At 39.0% G+C, this 24,270-nt stretch overlaps 1 protein-coding gene across 1 annotated transcript in view; it reads right to left on the minus strand.

The window, feature by feature from the left end:
- Positions 1–649, minus strand: part of LOC109833949 (zinc finger protein BRUTUS-like) — a 37,649-nt gene extending 37,000 nt beyond the window's left edge. Inside the window, 1 exon segment of the mRNA XM_020402155.1 lies at positions 273–649. Coding sequence (XP_020257744.1) covers positions 273–623 — 351 coding nt within the window. The 5' untranslated portion in view covers positions 624–649.

Here is a 24,270-nt window from a genome sequence, read left to right on the forward strand (position 1 = left end):
TGAGGACTGAGGGTTATAATTCTGTATTTAATATTGTAATGTACTCATTTCCTATACTATCTTCCAGTTTATTGACATTTGACATTTATCCATCTCAATAATTCTCATCCGAGACACATCCTCACAGCATTGATTAATCAAACCACAATATCCACTGTTGCTTTTCGCCTGATTTTTTAAATTTTCCTCTCAATAAATTACTTATAAAAACTAACTTGCAGCGTGCAGAATCAAAATTTTCGAGCCAAAAAATTTTAAGCAACAAACCCTACCTCATCCTCCGCATTGCAATGATGCTCATAAATAGAGAAGAGAAACTTGAAGCGCTTCGAGAACAGCTTAAAATCTCCCCCAGAGCCCGTCGCGAGAGAAATCGCCTCAGAGTTGAGCACATCTAACTCTGACCTAATCGCCTTCTGAAACAAGAGAAATATCAAAACTGGGGCCTCGTCGATCGATTTTTTCGCACAATTCGTCGACGAAGAGGAAGAGAGCGCGGACGTAGAAGCTCCATCGGTCGAATTCGAACGAGTAGCCCCATTTTCTGCCCTCTCTATCTTAATCTCTCTTTTAAAAATGTGATCTTTTTCTGACTTTATTATCCTGTTTAATTTTTCCCCCATCTGGGCTTGAGAGATCGAGAGAGGGAGAGAAGGGACGGAAGAGGCGAGGGAGCTGCGTTGATAAGGGCGCGCGCTGAGCTCTGTGTCGGGTCCCACATCATGCTGACATAGCATACTATTGTTTACGTGCAAATGCGGGGCCCGCGACGGTGACTTGCCGTCCTATGGGTCCGGCGTTTGGTACGCTTCTTGCTTTGCTCCAATGTCAACGTCTAACACGAGCGGGGCCCAGCACACACATTTCTTCCACCCGTCAAAACGTGGACGGAGCAGTCCGATCTGTGCTGTGCTGCTGAACAGGGTAAAGCAGTAATTAGAGAGTTTTAAAATTGGGTTAATTTTAGAGCAAACCCCTTGCATTTTGGGTTGTCTAACAAAGCGGCACAAAACTTTAAACTTTTCTCACTGGATCACATATATTTTATTTGCAAATTGCAAATAACTAGAATTTTTAGAGGGAAAAAACACGAAATTTAGTGAAGGAGGTACGTCACCCAGTGGCGGATCCAGAATTTTTTAATAATGATATCACCACATAATTAATAATGAAGAATTTGCAAATTAAATTATTTATACTTAAAAATGTCCATTATTCTATAGTCAATGTGGACACTATAAATTCTTTTGGCTCTTAAGGCAAAAAGTGGTGTAAAACGCGAAAAGTTTCATACGAATAGAATAGCTTGACAACTTATCATTGTTTTAAATGGGTAATAATCAGGGTGTAAAATTATGAAATTACGGATTTTATCAAATAGTTAACAACTTACCGCAATTGAGGTTTGTAAAGGTAAGTTGTCAACTATATGCTTGAGGTGTGAAATGGTAAGTGACACAGTACAGAAGTGATAATCTTGGAATCCACCAAGGGGTGTTCTCTGAATCCGCAAAGACCGATCTTCGATTCCACGAAGAACTTCAAATCTATGAAGAGAATATTAAAAAGAAAAAGTTTATTGATGAAAAGTTATGCCTCTAGGGCTTATAATTCTCAGCTTAAATAGAAAATAAACAAGACTCCTAATAAGACTAAAATTACGAAGAAATAGAAAGTATCAAATTTTATCCTAAAAAGACTCCCTATAATAGAGGAAACAAATCATGAATCAAAACTGAATTTGTTTCATAATCTAATTTGACTCTAATATTAAATTTATTTTCTAATCTAAATAGACTCCAACTTTATTACTAAAAATAAATTAAAAGCTGATTATTTTCAGATTTTAGCTAAAACTGGGTATTATTGATGAGATTTAAAAAATATGACAATCTGGTTGGCTCCGTCTCGTCCTGATAGACCATTTACATGTATAATATGTCAGAATTCACCTTCCGGATTGAAAAATATGATTGTTTCTTTGCGAAAGTCAATAATACGTGTAAATATGTATTTAACTCATGATTGTCCGAATTCTCCCTTGTTGAAAGAAGCTCGACCCCAAGCTTATATTTATTAGAATAGTAATTTATTTATTAAATAAATTTCTTCTCTTGCAATGATCAGCATCCGCCTTATATTTAGCGTTGATTTTCTCCATTTGTTCTTTTACCTCCTCTGCTAGGACTTCTTCTATATCAAACTTATGTATGAATCTTTCCCATGACATGTGTATGTAATTGGCAACATGTGGTTCTGTAGTTAACATGAAAAACTCTTCCAAATTTTTTCCTTATTGCTTCCTATATTCTAGTGTCGGTGGCATCATCTCAACGTTGTTGAAATTATTGATGATCATTGCTTCCAAAAAAGAATTTTCTCCCTCATACTTCATACATAATTCTTGAAATTATTGATGATCATTGCTTCCAAAAAAGAATTTTCTCCCTCATACTTCATACATAATTCTTTCATCTTCTTTGCCTCGAGCTATTGCTTCCAAAAAAGAATTTTCTCCCTCATACTTCATACATAATTCTTTCATCTTCTTTGCCTCGAGCTCTCCACCAAGCAATTCACACATACCATCAATTGCCTCGCTCTCTATTTTATCATTCTACTCTATCAGAACATCGTTAATATGTGCAATATCGCTCATAACCTCTCTGAAAATATCATGCATAATATTCATCTTCACTATCATATCCCCATCAGCATCATGAATCTCATGCATGATGAGTGTTTGCACCTTGGGAGGAATTTCGGTAGGGACAGGTTCTTCTTTTTCAGTTACAACCAAGTCATAGATCTCTTCAGATTGCTTCAAGTTTTCTCCTAAAGCCTCGTTGTTTGTCACCAAGAGTCTCTTCTTCTTAGTAGTCTTTATCTTAGATGGCTCCTTTTCTGTAAGAGGCATAAGTACAATTTTGTGCCCATCCTTTTTAAGATATAAACATTGTCTCTACTTCTGTGGGTAGCTCCAATATCGAATTGGCATAGCCTACCTAAAAGCATATGACAAGTATCCATCTTGACCACATCACACAACACATCATCAACATAGCTGCGACCGATAGAAAAAGGTACCCGACACATCTCATCGTTCTGCACATAATTGCCCTTGCGAATCCAGTCGATCTTGTGGAGAGGCGGGTGTTTCTTTATCTTCAAACCTAACTTATTCACCATACGCTGAGACACAAGATTCTTTCTACTGTGACTGTCAATAATAACATCACAAACCTTCTGCATCACAGTGCATCTCGTGCGGAAGATATTATGCTCTGGAGATGGTTCTTCTTTCTTTATTGCTTCTTTAGTGCTCTTCCCAACTCTAAGGTCTTGCTTAGGGTCATTGTCGCTGTTGAATTCATCTTGTGGAGTCGGATCACGTCACTGGTGACCATCAACGCAATGTCAAACTCCTATCGTGTTCAGATGCTCTACTGCATACGCAAGTCGCTCTATAGCAGTCTTCATCTGATTAACATCAGTTTTTAACTTATCGAACTTAGTTCGAGAAATAGGGGCTTCATCATCTGCCATTGGATCAGAGGAACAAAGCTCTGATACCAATTGACGCAGCGCAGAAGTGATAACCTCGGAATCCACCAATGAGTGTTCTCTGAATCCACAAAGAACGATCTTCGAATCCATGAAGAACTTCGAATCCACGAAGAACTTCGAATCCACGAAGAAAATAGTAAAAAGAAAAATTTTATTGATGAAAAGTTATGCCTCTAGGGCTTACAGTTCTCAACTTAAATAGAAAATAAACAAGACTCATAGTAAGACTAAAATTACAAAGAACAGAAAGTAACAAATTCTATCATAAAAAGACTCCCTATAATAGAGGAAACAAATCATGAATCAAAAATTAAATTTGTTTCCTAATCTAATTTGACTCTAATATTAAATTTATTTCCTAATCTAAATAGATTCTAACTTTATTACTAAAAATAAACTAAAAGCTGATTATTTTCAGATTCTAGTCAAAACTGGGTATTACTGATGAGATTTTAAAAATCTGATAATCTGGTTGGCTCTGTCTCGTCGAGATAGGCGATTTACACATATAATATGTTAGAATTCACCTTCCGGATTGAAAAAAAAAATGATTGTTTCTTTGCGAAAGTCAATAATACGTGTAAATCTGTATTTAGCACATGATTGTTCAAATCCTCCATGAAATTGTCTGTTAAGCATCCTACATCAGTAAGTTTTAACTACATGTTTCAGGTATGAAATGGTATAAATACATGTAAGTGTTATTTCTGTCATGAAGTTAATATTATATCTCACTTATTACCTAAAAACCTTCATAAATACCAGCCATTCTTGAAGGAAGTGGTGTCACCGGTGTCATGTGACACCACTTCCTCCTATGTACGTAGACCCGCCAATGATGACACCTACAAATGACAAATGACGAAGTTTAGGATCTTTTCTCTAAATAATGTTTTAGTTATTTGCAAACTACTGACATAATGTCCACATTAGAAAAAAATTGAAGTTAACAGGATTCTGTGAGACACCACACGGTTGAGAAATGTTACGTATAAGATGACTAAAATTTAAGGGGTATTAGTAATCCTTTAAAATACATTGGCAGGAGCACGTGAAGGACTGGGGTAAGGCTTGTGGATGGCTGAGGCGGGCTCGTGGCGCTGGGTCGCGATCAGGAGGAGGGCGGGTTTGTTGACCGGGAGCGTTAAACATATCGGAGGTTAACCGTCACCTGGGGCCGAGGACAGCGATGGATTCGGCTTTATATTCATGGACTCTTCTGAGCTCAAAATCTTTATGGGCATAAATAACTTTGGTTATTCTTTGTAATTTTCAGTTTGATTAAATAAATCTTGTCTTACAGACATAATAATGCATAAATAAATATATATAAATATTCTCTGCGATGCGTTGTCATTAGTTGAGCTGCTTGAGCATCGTTTGTTAAGATTTGTTAATGCATTTTCCTGCGCAAGTTGAGGATCGGGTCCCCGAACTCGAAGACATCTCCCCTGCTCCACTGTCCCCACACTATGCAAGATCTTGTAGTCAGGTGTCATGCCTACTAGACAGTCTCTTCCCCGGATCTATACTGCAAGATACGCTTCTCTAAAATAGGAAAAGGTCATTGTTTCGGCATGCAAACACAAGATGGACGGTAGGTAGTAGCTATGTAGCACGGATACGGATCCGACACGGACATCCGACACGCCGACACGAGACAAATCCTAAAAAATACATAGGATACATGTGTTCAACACGTGTGTCCGACACGGACACGACACGACAGGGCTTCATGTTATGCATGTTCGTGCTTCATAGGGTAGGAGATTTGAGCCGAACGATCTAGGATAGTGTGTTTGGGGCGAAAAACTCTTAAATGGAAAAATGGTCAGCATTATCCAAATTAGAACAAGGAGCATTTAGCCCACCACAGATGATCTGAATGATTAGGAGGTTTCAATACGCCTCCTATGGTTCTAGGTTCGATCTTGAACAGGGAGCACTTCGACGACTTGGGAACCTGCTAATTAACATGAGCCCACGTCGGGAGGTTCAGACCTCTTTCTCGGCCAAACCCCCTCTTGACCCTGAAGTTAGACAACTATAGTCAAACAAAGTAAATTATTCGCTCTAGAATCAACCAGTCGCCGTTAGCAAAGGATAGCTCTGATCAAAGGGAGTGCACTCCTAATTAATAGAGGGAATGGCTACTAAGTGAAAACCAATAAAAGTGAGTAGTAGAGTGATAACAAAATAGAGAATCGAAATAACTGGGTACATGATGCTAAGATTGGTTGTAGTACAATGGTGACAATCCTGGATACAAATGCAAAAGAGTTAGTTTACATGTATCTCATTGGGATTCACACTTGTTCCGACGTATTAACCACGTCGGGATTTATACTATGAAAATTTATTCCAATAGTATTTATGAGTAGATTTGGAGTAAACAAAAATGCAAATTTATGGTGTGCAACACAAGATTTGTGTGCCCCCGATGCTTATAAATGAGTAACATGATCTTTGTGAGTGACACAAGAGTTATGTATGAGCAATAGGAGAGAATAACAACGTGGGGTGCTATGTGATGATATACACAATTAAAACCTAAAAGTTGCTAAATAAAATATTTGTAGTAAAAATTTCGACGACCAAAATTTTATTAAGATGGATAGGATGTTAGACCTCATCCCAGTATATGAGTAGAAATGCATTTATATTAAATAATGAATTAGATTTATCTATAAATTTGGTATGAGAACGATGGCTCTAAGCGTGTAAGATTTACAGATTGCCATTAGTTGATTAATACTAAATATATACAATAGAAGCCCACATTAGCCCCATATGGATAGGTTCTTGGGCTTATGAGCGAGCCCAGTAGTACCTTTAAACGCATTAAACTAGTTTTGGTTAGAGCATCTATAGAGTCTTTGCGGTACAAGGAAGGTTATTGAGTCCTCTTTTATTTTATCAGTTAGTTTTCTGTGGAGTGTTCTATATATCTCAGGTATGCTTGAGTTTTGAACTCTGTATGTCTTATTGATGTTCCATCTCGGATAGCAGGGAGGTTCCAATATGACTCCCACGATGTTGTGTTCTGATGTTTTTCTCTTCTCCAAGCTCTCATTTCGCTCCTACCATTCTTGGCATCAAATGAGAAAATGAGGTTTTTTTAAATTAACATGACTCTATTTGCATATTTTTTAAAAAAAATATCTCTGTTTAGTGTATACATTGTGTTCTGATTTGCAAAATACCTTCGTATCTCTGCTATGCAACTTCATGACGACCATAAAGTAGATGTGGCGAATGCAGACACCTACCTTTCGGAAGTCCCCAACATTGAGGTTACCCAAATAGATTCGACTACTCGGAAACAAATTTCATAATAGTCCTCCGTTCATCCAGGAGAGCTGGATGACATGTCTGTCAAAGAAATGATGTTGGCATATCGTTCGGCAGTGAATCTTCTCAATTTGAAAATCCTAATTAACGCGAATACGATGCACAACAAGGTACTTCATTACCACTGATATAGCTAGACATCCAAGTTTTAATTTAGTATATCGATCTCATCAAGAAGCCTCAGGCACTATATATATGTTGGATATTTTTAAAGAAAAGGCAATTTTACCTTAATAAATTCTAATAAATTTTTGTAATTAAAATATGCAATTAAAATATGTTTTAATGTGTTTTAATTTGTAATTAAAATGGGCATAATGACTATACATTATGACGAACGTTACGAAATTTATTGAGGGATTTTGTAACGGCTCTTTTCAACCCCTATATAAACAACATATGTTGAGCTCAAGAAATATGAAGAAAAATGTGGAAAAACTTATCTTGTTTTCTTTTCTCCTCTACATATCATTTTCATCTATACTTTAGTTTTACTTTATGGGCAACTTCTTCATCTGAGCTGAAGCTCTGCACTCTCGCCCGAGTGCAGAGGCCGAGCCGTTTCCGGGGGTTTTTACCGCTAGGGGAGAAGGGATCATCTGCGCCAGGGCGATAGGCGGGTCCTCAATCTTCTAGGGCAGTGTTTACACAACTGCTCCCGTCAGGCCTGTTTCTTTAATTTATATTATCTATCTTTGATGTATTATTTATTTAATTTCCGGGTTTAAATTCATGCTATAATCTTTATTTATTTGATAAATTCCCAACAATCTAGAAGATTGATTATATAACTGTTGATTTATTAAATTTGAAATAAGTTTATCTATAATTAATTACTTTTAATTATTGCTGAATAATTTCTGTTAATTCGGAAAAAATAGTTAAAAGTTATTCTTCATCAACATTACTGTTCATGGAAGAATAATAATAATCTGTTTTGATATTGTTCATCTAATATGATTAATTGTAGCTTCTTTCATTTGGTTATCTATTAAATAGCTATTAGAAAATAAAAGGTACTGTTCACCAGAACCTTATTTTACTATTCACTTGGGAAAAATACATTTAAAAAAAAAATATATTGTGCATCCACGAGATTTGCTGTTACCATTCTTTATGGTTCATCGTACATGTATATTAAACATCACTGTTTATTAAAATTGTTACTGTTCATCCAAAATAACCTTAAACATGTAATTAATTGCTTTAATTACTGTTAATTACTGCATTTATTGTATTTTTTTTAATTGTTGATAATTATTGCTTAAATAATTACAATTAATTGCAACTTGTAATTGATTTTATAATTAATTGATAACAGATCGCCAATTTAAGTACAAAATGAGGTTACCTCCACTATATGTTGTTAAGGAGGAATTATTTCTCTGTTAAAATTTTTTTTTAAGAAAATATGCTCTGTATTTGAACGTTGATGATCACCAATAAATAATTTGAGCTTTTAATACTTATTTATGTTTGAAAGTCTCATATGCATGGTTTTGACAAGAATAAAGAAAACAAAATAGATGCTTTGAAATATCTGGATTTGTTCATGGTTTAATGCTTTCATTTCTTTAAACTATGAATATGGTACCTTCTATTAATAATTCCATACTTTAGTGTATTTATGCATCTAATAAGCTTAGTACAGAAGGTGGTAAAAGTGAATACAAATTTGTTCAGCAACTTCTGTGGCAGTTGTCTGCAGCAGATGAGTTTTACTCTCAAGACATGAAAATCATGAGGTTCGAACATCAATAGGTAAAACCCTCCTCGGCCTTATCCAACATATGCTTGCAGTATAATTGCTTAGGAAAATCAAATGCTTGCAGAAAATATTTTAAAGTTTTCTGTTACTGTTAAGAAACAAAAACTCATTGAGTGAACCGATTCAAGTTTTCTTGGATTAGTTGGTGTCTAAGGCAAGGTTTAAGGGTTGCATAACGCGCTCTGCAAGGAACGAGGTACTTAATTGATCTTTGATCAACCTCTATTACTATCCTTACCTGGCTAACTACCCGGGTAAAACTTTAATCTTTTCACTTTAGGAGTTTTTGGTTTGGAATAAGAGGACCGGAATTATGAAAAAAAAAATTCATATGCATTTATTTAATTACGTTTCTTGCATCATATATTGCCTAATGATAAATGATCAATATATGAGCGAACCAAATCAAAGAGGTGCATCTTTTAAAATTCTATTTTATATGGTGAATTATATTATTCAAATGTAAAGTTCATCATTTTTATTGCATTTTGATATGTCTTTTTAGATAACTTGCATTTGCATTTTGATGAATATTGCAGTAAATGTTCATATGTCTTTTTAGATAACTTGCATTTGTTACATGATTAACTACAAGGTTTTATGCAAGAATGCACTTGAAAAATTTAAAGCATGTTTGTACAAATATTATTATTATTATTATTTGTATAAGAGGTGGTACTAGAAAATAACAGCATAAATTTGGAAGGTCTCCTTTGTAGACAACCAATTTAAATTTGGAATGTCTCATTTGTAGGCAACCGATTTAAATTTGGAAGGTCTCATTTATAGGCAACCGATTTAAATTTGGAAGGTCTACTTTGTAGGTAACCATTTTGTAACCTCTTATAATAGAAGAATTTTAAAAATTTTATGCATTTGAATTATGAAGTATGAAATATATTTTAAGATACAAAAATATATTTTAAGATACGAAATCCTATTATGCTCTGCATGTATCTATTATTAATTTCATTCATGTATGTGCATATGCATAACTGCAGAATTTTTAGTTCCACATTAGTTTGAAATGTTCAAATATTAAGGTCAATCTCTTCAGACATAGACTATGATCTTTTATGATCATAGATCATGACCTAATGTCAATTTCAAACAATATGATGGACTAATTACAAAATAAGAACTTGATAAATAAATACAACGCCTGCTAGGCAAAGTTATGATTCTAGACTTTGTAAAGTCTGTGAAAAGAATCTTGATGACCCTTTGACTAAGGGATTATCCAGGAGTGTGGTTCTGGATTCATCGAGGGAGATGGGGTTAAGCCCATAGATGAGGTCACTGACAGCGGCAACCCAACCCTTATTTGGAGACGTAGTCCCAATGTCGGTTCAATGTGGTAGAAACAAGCTGGACTAGTGACACTCGTGTGGAGCATCGACCTAGATATATTTATATATCATTATGTAGCATTTGCTACTACCCCTTCTCTATGATGACGATGCTCTTATGATACAGCTGGCTAGGCTGAGTTTTACTCTTAATAAGTCCAACGCGTGTATTGTGGGGGGTATTAAATAAACAGCTGTAGTACCCTTTGAGGACTTACCTACGTGAGAGGAACCGTGATGGCCGCGGTTAGGGGGGGCTGGGCTAACCCCTAGAAACTCTCATGAGTCGGTTTTTTGTGAGCATGGCCTTTAACGCTCAACCCGCTTTGCTCAATAGATAAAGCGTATTGTGTGTGTTTTCATCAATACCTGATTAAAGGGGCCTAATTCAAGGCCTAGTCCATTATGTCCCTCAGGTGGCGATGAACTCACTAAGGAAAGGTTCAAAGCCGAAAGCTACCTCTCCCGAATTCACGATACGAAAGGTTGCCCAACCTATTTTCATTTTGTGATTTATTAATTTATTTATTGATTTTTAAGTTTTCAGTCAATATTGCCTTCATTTTGTGATTTATTAATTTATTTTTTAGTCAATATTGCCTTTTGGGGGGGACTGTTGGATATTTTTAAAGAAAAGGCAATTTTGCCTTAATGAATTCTAATAAATTTTTGTAATTAAAATATGCAATTAAAATATGTTTTAATGTGTTTTAATTTGTAATTAAAATGGGCATAATGACTATACATTATGACGAACGTTACGAAATTTATTGAGGGATTTTGTAACGGCTCTTTTCAACCCCTATATAAACAACATATGTTGAGCTCAAGAAACATGAAGAAAAATGTGGAAAACTTATCTTGTTTTCTTTTCTCCTCTACATATCATTTTCATCTATACTTTAGTTTTACTTTATGGGCAACTTCTTCATCTGAGCTGAAGCTCTGCACTCTCGCCCGAGTGCAGAGGCCGAGCCGTTTCCGGGGGTTTTTACCGCTAGGGGAGAAGGGATCATCTGCGCCAGGGCAATAGGTGGGTCCTCAATCTTCTAGGGCAGTGTTTACACAACTGCTCCCGTCAGGCCTGTTTCTCTAATTTATATTATCTATCTTTGATGTATTATTTATTTAATTTACGGGTTTAAATTCATGCTATAATCTTTATTTATTTGATAAATTCCCAACAATATACGACTGACTTTTGGCCCAAAAATCGTGTTGCACAACGACTCCTATATGCTCTACATCATCGATGTGTTAATATCCTAAATCAGACTCCCCTATGTGCAGGCGCACGCGCACACACGATATCTACACTTGCATTCCAAAGCGGGTGAGTTGCAAGAGTAGCCAAGCAACTGAGGGTGTCTTTCGTATAGCACTATGGTACATGGTCTTCATGCGTATAAAGGTTTTAGGAGGAAGCGGAGGAGAAGGGCTGCATTGAGTACGTATCTTATTAGAACACCCCGCACGGTGCGGGGCGTTCTGATCCAAGCATGTGCATATTTCCATAATTGCAATGACTCATGTGTGGCTGATATTCTTCCACATAGAGGAGTGCCACGTTGAGGAGCCAACTTGTATGCACTAGATCATCAAGGAGAAATTCTTAGGTGGTCCATGAGCACCATGTGGCATACACCACATGAATAGAAATAGGTCTTGTGGCACAACAAATTATTTAATTCCATCAACTTGACATTTGCATGTAATTTGTGTCACATGACGTACTCCTCTTGGTATGGTATATGCTGCATTAGACTCAATGAGTACCTGAGAATTTTTTGTCGTGTCAAAACCTCGTGCAGATTGCTAAGATCATTGATAGATTATGGGGTGGAATTTTTTGTCGTGTCAAAACCTCGTGCAGATTGCTAAGATCATTGATAGATTATGGGGTGGTTTGACAAGTGATGGGACAAATCATAACTTTAGTCAAATTACTTTTTATACGGGTGCCAGTAATAGAGATGTTCGATAGCCACTATGGCTTTATTTGAGGAGACTTACTTACCCATGTATGCATAGTTAAAAAATACAAAAATAACATAAATACCATCTTCCTTCTCCATCTTTTCTGTATCAAACTAGTCTCTCCTATCTCTAGACTCTACACTTCCGCCACCAAAGACTCTCTACACTTCCCTAATCTCTGCCATGTCCACCTACGTCCCATCTTCTCCTTCACAAAATACGAAGAAGAAGAAGAAGAAGAAGAACGGTTGGAACCAGGAACTAAAAGAGGTGGTGGTGATGACTGAAAATAAAGGAACAAGACTACAGGAATAGTATAGAGAAGTTATTGAATTGGTCATGATAATTAACAAACGACGCGCATTCTCTGGTCCGGTACTCGCTGGATCAGCTGCGATTGGAGCAAGTATGAGCGGTTTCTCTGCCCCTTTTTAGTCTTGCCCAGCATTGTCTGTTTTTGTGGGAGCATTGCTTGCGACTGCGGTGAATGCATGAGAGCAATGAATGCAAACCCACCATGTCTAGAAACCGTTCGATGAAATGCCTCAATGAAGTGAAAATTTAGTAAGTGTATACTTCCGCATATATTTCGTGAAGAGTTCAAATTGTATAAAGTGTTAATTAGAATGAGACGAAATATATGCACGTCGCCCTTAAATTGTAGCTCTTTATGGTAGAAGTATAGCTCCTTAATTATAACATAAATATAGCTTATTTGTTGTCAAAATATAGTTTTTTATGGGTTCCGTCACACCAAGAAAAAAAATTAAAAAAGATTTGGTATATATGTCCATCCAAATATGCGTAAAATAATAATAAAAAGTTATAGATATGAATATACAACTATAGCAAAAAAGGAAGCTTCATATGTCCTAGTTTTGACGGTTCAAAGTATAGCTATTTATATCATATTATAGCTTATCATAACATAACTCTTTTACTGCAAAGCGTAACGCCTTATAATATAGGTGTATATAACTTTAGCTCTTTATTGGAAAAGTATGGCTCCTCGTACATTAAAATGTCTAAGTAAAATATGAAAGAAAAAAAAAATATTATATGTGAATATACAACTGTAGGCTGTCTAAAAATCACTACAGATAGCTTATCTCCATCAAACACCAATAATGGAAGTTGCAATCTGACGACTTCCAGAAGGCTACAATTTGAAGACTTTCACGTAAAAGGTTACAATCTGACGACCTTCACAACAACTAATAAAAGCTCTAATTCAACAGCCTTCACAATCAACATCTGGAGTTACAATCTGATGACTCTCATATTTTCAAGGAGCCAAAACGAATGTTACAAGGTGACGATCTTTGCAACGCTCTAGAGACTACAAATTAACGGTCTCTTCATATTAAAACACAGATATCTCTCAAACCGTAAGAAATTTGGCAAAACTGACGGAGCAAACCGAACCATATGGGGTTGGTTTGGTCGGCTCCGTCTCGTCGAGATAGCCGATTTTCATATATAATTCGTCCAATTCCGACTTACGGTTTGAAAGTTATGACCTGTTCTTCGCAGCAAGTTATGTTCTGAAGCCCGTCTGCAAGACTGGACTTCGTCAGAACAACGGACTTAGCCTAAAGCTCGCCGAGCCCATCTAAGGCTCACCTCTGCATTCAAAACTCAAAACGCAGAGGTCGTGGCTGCGTTCCAGATCCAAAACGCAGAGGTCGTGGCTGCGTTCCAAACTCGAAACGCAGAGGTCGTGGTTGCGTTCCAAACTCGAAACGCAGAGGTCGTGGCTATATTCCAGAGTCAAAACGCAGAGTTCATCTCTGTGTTCCAACTCTGCGTCTTAGGTCTAAAACACAGAGTTCATCTCTGTGTGCCAACTCTACGTCTCAGGTCCAAAACGCAGAGTTCATCTCTGTGTTCCAACTCTGCGTCTCAAGTCCAAAACGCAGAGTTCATCTCTGTGTTCCAACTCTACGTCTCAGGTCCAAAACGCAGAGTTCATCTCTGCGTCCCAACTCTGCGTTTCAGATTTACAACGCATCGCTCATCTCTGCGTCCCAACTCTGCATTTCAGATTTACAACACAGCGCGACCTGTGCGTTCAGCCACCCAACTTCAAAGCACGCAACGAACAGTTCCAGGAACCGTTTTTCCCCCAAGATTTGAGGGATTTCCGCCCCACTTAGGAGCGGATTAAGGGGGCAGTTACCACCCTTAATCCCATATAAATACGAGAAACTCAGTTGAGTTAAGGGATCAGATTTTGTCTCATCAACGGAGGGAGATTCGGTCAAGGGCTAGCTTGGTTGATCGGAGGGTCTGGCTTTTTGGATCTGAAGCTTGGCAGCAAAGAAGAGCCTTCATCCTTCGGCTGGGATTTTGGAGATCGACAATAGGAGCTTCTTCATCCTTGGCTTATAACCGACTTTCGGTTAAATCAACTCTTCCATAGAGTTTCAAACTCGTTCAGAGTTATCAACTCGATCAGACTTCAAAACTTGTCGTTAAGAGTTATTTTCAAACTTACCACGCAAGTTCTCCACAACGTCAAATCGTGAGGAGAAGACCACATCTCAGTGAAACAAGACGTTCGGATCGTCAACGGAGAGCAAACTCGACACGAGCATTCGAGGGAGGCACTCCATCGCCACCGTGAAGAATCCAAAATTAAACAAAGGGGAGAATCCAGATCATTCTCCTCTCTTTTGTAATCAGAAAATCCAAATTGTAATCAAGATTGAGAGGGTTGTAATCATTCTTTTTCTAAGCAGTTAGAGAGAATAAATCAAATACGATTCTTTCATTATTTTTTTTGTTACTATAAATTTTCCATCAAACAAAAGATGGCGACTCTGCTGGGGAAAAGCTTCTCTGATGAAGAAGTGGTGGCGCAATCCGACGTCAACCTCGCTGGAACAACGGTCGAAACTCTCGTGGTAGAGTTTGATCAAGCCAAGTTTGAGAAGGCCCTCTCCTCCGGATCCCTTAGCCCCAAGGCTATGCGCAAGATCCACAAAGTTTCCGATGAGACTAAAGCTCCAGTTGTGGCCAACTCATCTAAAGACTATCTCCCATGGGGGTTGCACTGTTCGGCATAACTCCAAAAAAGCCGATCCTCCAATCAACGCGAACTCCGCGTTTGCGAGCCTCAACATGAGCTCTGCATAAGCCAAGCTAAACGCTACGCAACCCTCAGGTGTGCGTTTCCCAGATAGAACGCGACCTTCAGAGGCGCGTTCCAACATCAAAACGCAGACCTCAAATCTGCGTTGATCTGGTTGAACGCAACTCTCAGGAGTGTGTCCCAGAACCAAAACGTAACTCTCAGGAGTGCGTTCCAACATTTAAACGCAAACATCAAACTTGTGTTGATCTAGTTGAACGCAACTCTCATGAGTGCGTCCCAGAACCAAAACGCAACTCTCAGGAGTGCGTTCCACAAACTGAACGCAACTCTCAGGAGTGCGTTTTAGAATCCGAACGCAGATCGCAGGACTGCGTTTCACTAGCAAAACACAGACTTTGGTCTTGCGTTAATCAAGCTAAACACGCCCCTCGTGTTCCTTCTTTGGAACGCGATGTGATTCGCCGTGTTCAAAATGATCAACATGGATTTAAAATTCATATTTGCCAAGAACCAGTCCCATCCTTTAACGGACAGGGGGTTCCATCTCTACCCTCACGCTCCGTGAGAGGTCCATCCCAAGTCTCTGACTTACGGGAATGGCTGTCGATGTTCAACCGACCGACGAACGTCGTTTTGCTCAATAATCGACGACATTCTCACAGGAAGAAGACTTTAGAGGATGAATACCTTAGAGTCACTTCTAACATGGTTGGCAGAGGGAGATCATCAACCCCTAGTTCTGACGAGTCAGAGACAGATCGTTCTCTAAGCGTCAGAGAAATCGCTAACGAGTTTGAAGGAATCTACCAACGCACTCGGACTCGAACAGGAACCATTTCTCCTGTCAACTATCGGAGGTTAGTCAGAAGAACCAATTCCGATGATGAACACTCAGCCATTGCAGAGTCCCAATCATCAAGCTCTTTTGTTGAACATGAGAGCTCCGCTTATATGACGGGAAACCATGGAGATCTCGCAAAGAGACTTGATGAGCAGGAGGCCATGAATGAACTCTTGGCCCTGTTGACTCAAATCGTCGCAGATAAGGACAAATCTCAGAAGACAGATTCGCCACCCAGGCAAGAATCTTCCCGAAGAGGAAGAACGTCTTCATCCCGACTTCACACAAGCAAAGGGAAAGAAAAAGCGGTTGATGACACTGCTTCTGACAAAGAAGCTCATAACCTGGAATCTTCCTCTGATGAATGAAGAGAGACGGAGAACGATCAGAATATCCAGTCGGCCAAAATGGAAGAGTTGGAAGCCCGCCTCAATGCCATGGCCAACAGAAGTGAGCTCCAAGACGAGGGAGTTGTCAGACCCTATCCTATCGAATGGGATGCAGCCTCTTATCCTCCAAAAGTTGAGGTCCCGACGCTACAAACTTTTGACGGCACGGGATCACCGAACCAACATATTTATCATTTCAAGTCACAGACTAGAAATGTAATATCAAACGATGCCATACTGGCTCGATTGTTCGTTGGCACCCTCAAGGGAGTTGCCTTTGAATGGTTCAGGAAACTGCCTGCCGGATGTATCCAAAAGTGGGCAGATCTAGAAAGACTATTCCTGTCAAGATTCTTTGAAGAGGATACAGAAGTCTCCATCCATACCCTTCTCGCCACTAAGAAGAAGAAGAGGGAGTCCGTCAAAGCCTTCGTCAAAAGGTTTCGAACCATGGCTCTCCGGTGTCCGACAGGTATGACACAGTCTACCTTAGTGGAGACCTGTCGACACAACTTGCAGACTGACCTTCTAGCACAAATGAGGGTTACAGAGTGCCGTTCCTGGAGACAACTAATATCTCAAGGCGAACAGGCTCAAAAGATTATTGCCAGGATCAAAGCTGAAGAACAAAGTAGGCAGGATCAACCTGAGCAATCGGACCAAGCCCAATCTTCTCAGTCAGAAGAGGAAGATACTACGGTCATTGAAGCCAATCCTCTTCAGTAGGATGGTAGATCCAACAACTATCATGTTAACAATTACCTCTGATAGTCAAACTCGTTAGATAGTGGCCCATTAGGCGTATGTCATGTCTACTCCTTTTCCCCCCTGTACTTGTTCAAGACTGAGGGTTGGTTTATTTGTAGTTCATTGGATTATGAATAATAAATTTTCTGAGTTGAGACTGAGGGTTGGTTTATTTGTAGTTCATTGGATTATGAATAATAAATTTTCTGAGTTGTCATGTTCAATAGAATACCTCTGTCAACCACGAAGTCTACCAAAACTATCACGTTAATGATCACCTCTGATAGTCTATTTTCCTCCAAATTCCCCCACCAATCCTTTTCAAGCAGGATGGCGGGTCCATAAAACTATCACGTTAACAATTACCTCTGATAGTCCATCAACTTGCCAATCTTTTTCACTAGGATGACGGGTCCATAAAACTATCACGTTAATAATTACCTCTGATAGTCCATCAACTTGCCAATTTTTTTCAGTAGGATTGCGGATCCACAAAACTATCACGTTAACAGTTACCTCTGATAGTCAAACTCATCAGATAATGGCCTATCAGGTGATATGCCTCTATTCTGACTTCATGGATAGTGCCCCACTAGGGGATGTGCCTTGTCTACCTCTTTTTTATGCCCCTGCTAAGTCTTAATCAAGACTGGGGGTTGGTTACTTGGAATCCACTGGATTAAGAGTAACGAATCTTTCACATCATCGAGTTAACATTGCACTTTTGATGATCATCACCCCCTCGGAGTATGTTCAGTTTGCATCACTCCCAATTTGTCACGTTAACAATACACCTCTGACAATCAACTTATCAATCCTTGACAATAGGATGATAAGTCCTCAAAATTGCTCAAATCGTAATCTTTCCCAGCAAGACACTAAGTCTTCAAAATCTTATTCAAATCACAAGTATTAAAATTTATCGCTTCTGGTGCTAAACCCACCCAGCAAGTTTCCCCAGCGAGACGCTAATTCCCAACACCTTGTGCAAGTCACAAGTACACAAATTCTTGTCATGTTCAATAGAACACCTCTGACAACCAATCAACTTATCAATTCTCTTCAATAGAATGATAAGTCCCCAGAGTTGCTCCAATCACAACAAATTCCCGTCACATTAATATCACACATCTGACAATCAACTTATCAATCCTCTTCAACAGGATGATAAATCCCCAAAGTTGCTCCGATCACAACAAATTCTTGTCATGTTAACACTACACCTCTGACAATCAATTTATCAATCCTCTTCAACAGGATGATAAGTCCCCAAAGTTGCTCCGATCGTAACAAATTCTTGTCACGTTAACATCACACCTCTGAAAAAATCCACTTATCGACTCTCCCCAATAGAGCGATAAGTCCACAAAATTGCCACAATCGCAATATCTTTCCCGTCAAGTTAACATCACACCTCTGACGATACAATCCACTTATCGACTCTTCTCAATAGAGCGATAGGTCCACAAACCAGTCATGTTAACATCACACCTCTGACAAAATCCACTTATCGACTCTCCTTAATAGAGCGATAGGTCATCAAAATTGCCCCGATCGCAATATTCTTCTCGTCAAGTTAACATCACACCTCTGACGACAAAATCAACTTATCGACTCTCTTCAATAGAGCGATAGGTCCAAAAACCCGTCAAGTTAATATCACACCTCTGACGACCAAATCAATTTATCGACTCTCTTCAATAGAGCGATAGGTCCATAAAATACTATTAGGTTAACATCACACCTCTAACAGCCAACCCCCCCAATGAACTTGTTAATCTTTTTTTATAAAATCCCCAGTGGATTAAAGATTTTTTGGAATTATCCCAGTGATAATAAAGAAAGTTTCTGATTTTCACTCTAAGTAAAAATTCACGCCAAGTTAATACTACACCTCTGGCGCTTTCAACTTTCTTTCAGTGTTTTAAGTAACACAGAAAGAATCAACGGCAAAGTCTACGTATTCAAACATCGTAGAACCAAAAATTCATGCTTTACACACATGAGGGATTTTATCTCGATCCCTAATTAGATATAAGTCCGCATCTAACACATGCTGTCGGGTAGCCTATTCCCGCGATAATGGCAAAGCCTACGTATTCAATATCGTAGCAGGCCGTTGTTAATAACGCCAAAATCCATTCCTTACACGCATGGGGGATTTTATCTCGATCCCTAATTAGAGATAAGTCTACGCCTAACACGCGTCGCTGATTAGTCTTTTATCGTGAAAAGAGCATCAAAATCCATGCCTCACATGCATGGGGGACTTTATCTCGATCCCTAATTAGATATAAGTCTATGCCTAACATGCGTTGCCGGTTAGTCTTTTCCCGTAAAAATGACAAAGTCTATGTATTCAAAATCATAGCAACAAGTCTAAGAGGGTTCATTCTCTTAGCACAACATTACATGTGAAACGGATTCAAATAATTCACATGCTAGCCCGAATCAAACGGTAGTCGGTAAAGGTTTATCAAATCCGTTGATGGCTGAGGGTTTGCCAAAAATCCTATGAATGTTTGCGGGCCCATCAGCTGAATGGAGGTGAGCCGTGACGTGACGTTTGATAGCTTCTACTCATGAGTAACTTGTACCGTTGCTACAGTTTCTATTTGAAGCTCATCATCACACAAGTCCTGCATGGAAAACCCCTTCAACCAAGATGCCTTCGAAGCGGGTGCAAAGAACAACTCCTTATGACAAGGAATCAAAAGCTCCAAGATCAGAGTTAAGATCCAAAGTATTCCGAAAATTCGTCCCAGTCAACCGCGAACTTTCGAAAACTTTGGAGGGGGTTCTGTAGGCTGTCTAAAAATCACTACAGATAGCTTATCCCCATCAAATACCAATAATGGAAGTTACAATCTGACGACTTCCAGAAGGCTGTAATTTGAAGACTTTCACGTAGAAAGTTACAATCTGACGACCTTCACAATAACTAATGAAAGTTCTAATTCAACAGCCTTCACAATCAACATCTGGAGTTACAATCTGATGACTCTCATATTTTCAAGGAGCCAAGACGAAGGTTACAAGGTGACGATCTTTGCAACACTCTAGAGACTACAAATTAACGGTCTCTTCATATTAAAACACAGATATCTCTCAAACCGTAAGGAATTTCTAGAGACTACAAATTAACGGTCTCTTCATATTAAAACACAGATATCTCTCAAACCGTAAGGAATTTGGTAAAACCGACGGAGCAAATCGAATCATATGGGGTTGGTTTGGTCGGCTCCGTCTCGTTGAGATAGCCGATTTTCATATATAATTCGTCCAATTCCGACTTACGGTTTGAAAGTTATGACATGTTCTTCGCAGCAAGTTATGTTCTGAAGCCCGTCTGCAAGACTGGACTTCGTCAGAACATCGGACTTAGCCTAAAGCTCGCCGAGCCCACCTAAGGCTCACCTCTGCATCCAAAACTCAAAACGCAGAGGTCGTGGCTGCGTTCCAGATCCAAAACGCAGAGGTCGTGGCTGCGTTCCAAACTCGAAACTCAGAGGTCGTGGCTGCATTCCAAACTCGAAACGCAGAGGTCGTGGCTATATTCCAGAGTCAAAACGCAGAGTTCATCTCTGTGCGTCTCAAGTCCAAAACGTAGAGTTCATCTCTGTGTTCCAACTCTGCGTCTCAGGTCCAAATCACAGAGTTCATCTCTGTGTTCCAACTCTGCGTCTCAAGTCCAAAACGCAGAGTTCATCTCTGTGTTCCAACTCTGCGTCTCAAGTCCAAAACGCAGAGTTCATCTCTGTGTTCCAATTCCGCGTCTCAGGTCCAAAACGCAGAGTTCATCTCTGCGTCCCAACTCTGCGTTTCAGATTTACAACGCATCGCGGCCTGTGCGTTCAGCCACCCAAAATAGGTCCAACTCTGCGTTTTTAGTCTAAAACGCAGAGTTCAGGCCCAGAACGCCATTTTTGGCGTTTGACTCGTTCAAACATGAACCGAACAGTTCCAGGAACCGTTTCCCCCCTAAGATTTGAGGGATTTCCGCCCTACTTAGGAGCGGATTAATGGGGCAGTTACCACCCTTAATCCCATATAAATACGAGAAACTCTGTTGAGTTAGGGGATCGGATTTTGTCTCATCAACGGAGGGAGATTCGGTCAAGGGCTAGCTTGGTTGATCGGAGGGTCTGGCTTTTTGGATCTGAAGCTTGGCAGCAAAGAAGAGCCTTCATCCTTCGGCTGGAATTTTGGAGATCGGCAATAGGAGCTTCTTCATCCTTGGCTTATAACCGACTTTCGGTTAAATCAACTCTTCCATAGAGTTTCAAACTCGTTCAGAGTTATCAACTTGTTCAGAGTTATCAACTCGATCAGAGTTCAAAACTTACTCTGCAAGTTCTTCTAAAACTCGCTCTGAGTTATTAACTCGTTAAGAGTTATTTTCAAACTTACCACGCAAGTTCTCCACAACGTCAAATCGTGAGGAGAAGACCACGTTCCAGTGAAACAAGACGTTTAGATCATCAACGGAGAGCAAACTCGACGCGAGCATTCGAGGGAGGCACTCCATCGCCACCGTGAAGAACTCAGAATTAAACAAATGGGAGAATCCAGATCATTCTCCTCTCTTTTGTAATCAGGAAATCCAAATTGTAATCAAGATTGAGAGGGTTGTAATCATTCTTTTTCTAAGCAGTTAGAGAGAATAAATCAAATACGATTCTTTCATTATTTTTCTTGTTACTACAAATTTTCCATCAAACAACAACATAGCTACAATAAAAAAGAAGGATAATGAGTCCTAGTTTTCATGGTTTAAAACTTGAAAATATAGTTTTTTATGAAAGTTTTATAGTTCTTTCTAGAAAAAGTATAATCCCTTTATTAGTTTTGTGCTTTGCAGGAAAAAGAAAAATCAAACATTTAAACTCCATTTGAAAGGACATATATGAGGAAAATAAACAAAAAAAGTCATATACATGGTTAGATACAACTATAATAAAAATATAAAGACTTAAAATATTGTAATTTTGATTTTTCATTGTATAACTCTTTACAACCTATTATAGCTCATTGTATAACTCTTTACGCCTTATAACTTTATAGCTCTTCCTAAACAAAATATAACTCCTTATGGATTATGAACCAATTCTACAAATATCATGATCACTAAGAACATGATGCACATACAGCATCACAAGAAGATACAAGAAACCCATATGCATCAAATTAATAACATAAACCAATTCTGCAAGAACAAAACTGGATAATTACTTCTTGGTTATGGTTGTGCAATAATACGATCTCCTTAGGCATTTCATCGAGCAACTTGCGAGCAACATGGAATTCAAACACAAAATAACATAGAGACTCCAAGCATCAATATGCAGTTCCTTTACAGTTTCTTGAGTGAGTCGATTCTTTTAATTCGACATCATTTTAGTGCTTGCACACCATATCCCAGTCACTGAGCGAAGGAATAATACCAAGGCACACGTAAATGTATCGATGACGATGAATTAGAGGGAATGGCAGGTGATGACTCGAAGAAGGTAGAGCGCGGAGGAGGCGGAGAAGTTGGCGGTAGAGGAAGTTATCTGCTAGAGGAAGCAGACAAGGAAGTCACAGTAAATGATGAACTTGGATTGCAATCTGCTAATAGAAGCTGTACATGCAATTGAGGAAGGAGAGGACAAAGGAGGTGGAGGAAAAAGGAGGCACTTGTGGGTCTGGGGTGTTGGGACAAACCCGGGGACCTTCTAGAGCAGGGTTGCAATGAGTACTCGTGCAGAAATAATAAAATTGAACACACAGATTTACATGATAAAACACTTAGATGAATTTGGGGTAAAAACCACAGACAACGATAGAAGAATTCACTATGAGGAAAAACTTTGGAGTTACAATTTCTCTTTATGAGGAGAAACTCTTTTTTTTCTCTCACTCTTTTATATGTGGAGTTGTTGTTGTTTCTGAGATGATCTCAACTTAAGGCTAGAGGGACTATATATAGGTGATTTTGTGGTAGATGTGTATTGTTGCTACAGTATAGCTACAATGACGATTGGTGGGTCTGTGGTTGGTAGTTAATGTAGCAGGTAGATGGTTACTGTTACTCACTAGCAAATAATCTCAGCCTTTGACAATAATCTCCCACTTGAAGATTTGATTGAATATCAATTATATATTTACACCATTCTTTTTACCTTGTCATCTTCATGTTGCTTACGTCTCCCACAAATCACAAGAGGAACGACACCAAATAAATTTGTCACTATTGACTGCTTTTGTCAAAAAATATGTTTGGTTATCGTTGGTGTAAATTTTCTACATATCCACTGTTCATTCTTCCACTTTCTCACAAACGAAGTTGTTGATGTTAAGTGATCACACAGTCAATTATATCCATGGTTGGATTTGGATGAAGTTGATAAGGGACTGCTTTCTTCCCCGATTATCCAGTTCTGAGGCTGACGTCTGCACATATAGAAATCTGTGAGAGGACGGGGACTGGTTCCCCTGTGGTTCCTCTGATGGTCAAGTCAGCTGGTGAACTTGAGTGGGGAAAATAAAGAAATGTGAGAGTTCTTGTGTGTGTGGTATAATTTACAGATCTCTCTTAGAAGATCAAATTTTGGAACCCTTTTCAGAAGAAGCTTTCTGTTAGAATAGTAAGTCATATTTATACTGATGGTATAAGGGTAGAATCGTTATTGTGACCGAGCACAGGATGGCGGTGAAGAAATATGGGCTGGCGTTGAGTCAACTTCTGGTTTACAGGTGTCGGCTGACGGCTGGAGGAGAGATCACCTCAGCATTAAATACGACGCGATCTGAGGCATGGTGGCGTCGACGTGGTCTGATGAGTCATGAAGGCTATTGGGGCTAGAGGCATGATGACACCTACCAAACATTAAATGCGACGTCGACGTTGTGTCACCGAGAGAGGTTCAAAGCTGAAGTCGTCCTCTAGGTTCGCCGAGAAGTAATGTCTTTCAAGTTGTCATCGTGGGGCGTCGAATAGCAGGTCGAGTGGGCTCGTTACGAGTCGTCTTCGACAAGAGGGTCGACTAGTACCGCCTTTCGAGTCGACATGAAGGAATGTCAACTCGACGGGTCGGCTAAGTTGGAACCTTTGTTGGTCTTGGCCGCCAATTCGATTGAGGCATTACATGCAAAAATACACATGTCCGTTGCTGGCAAAGGGTTACACTTTGGCGATTGAG

The sequence above is a fragment of the Asparagus officinalis genome, chromosome 1 (assembly GCF_001876935.1).
Source record: "Asparagus officinalis chromosome 1, Aspof.V1, whole genome shotgun sequence".
In the NCBI taxonomy this organism is placed as follows: Eukaryota; Viridiplantae; Streptophyta; class Magnoliopsida; order Asparagales; family Asparagaceae; genus Asparagus; species Asparagus officinalis.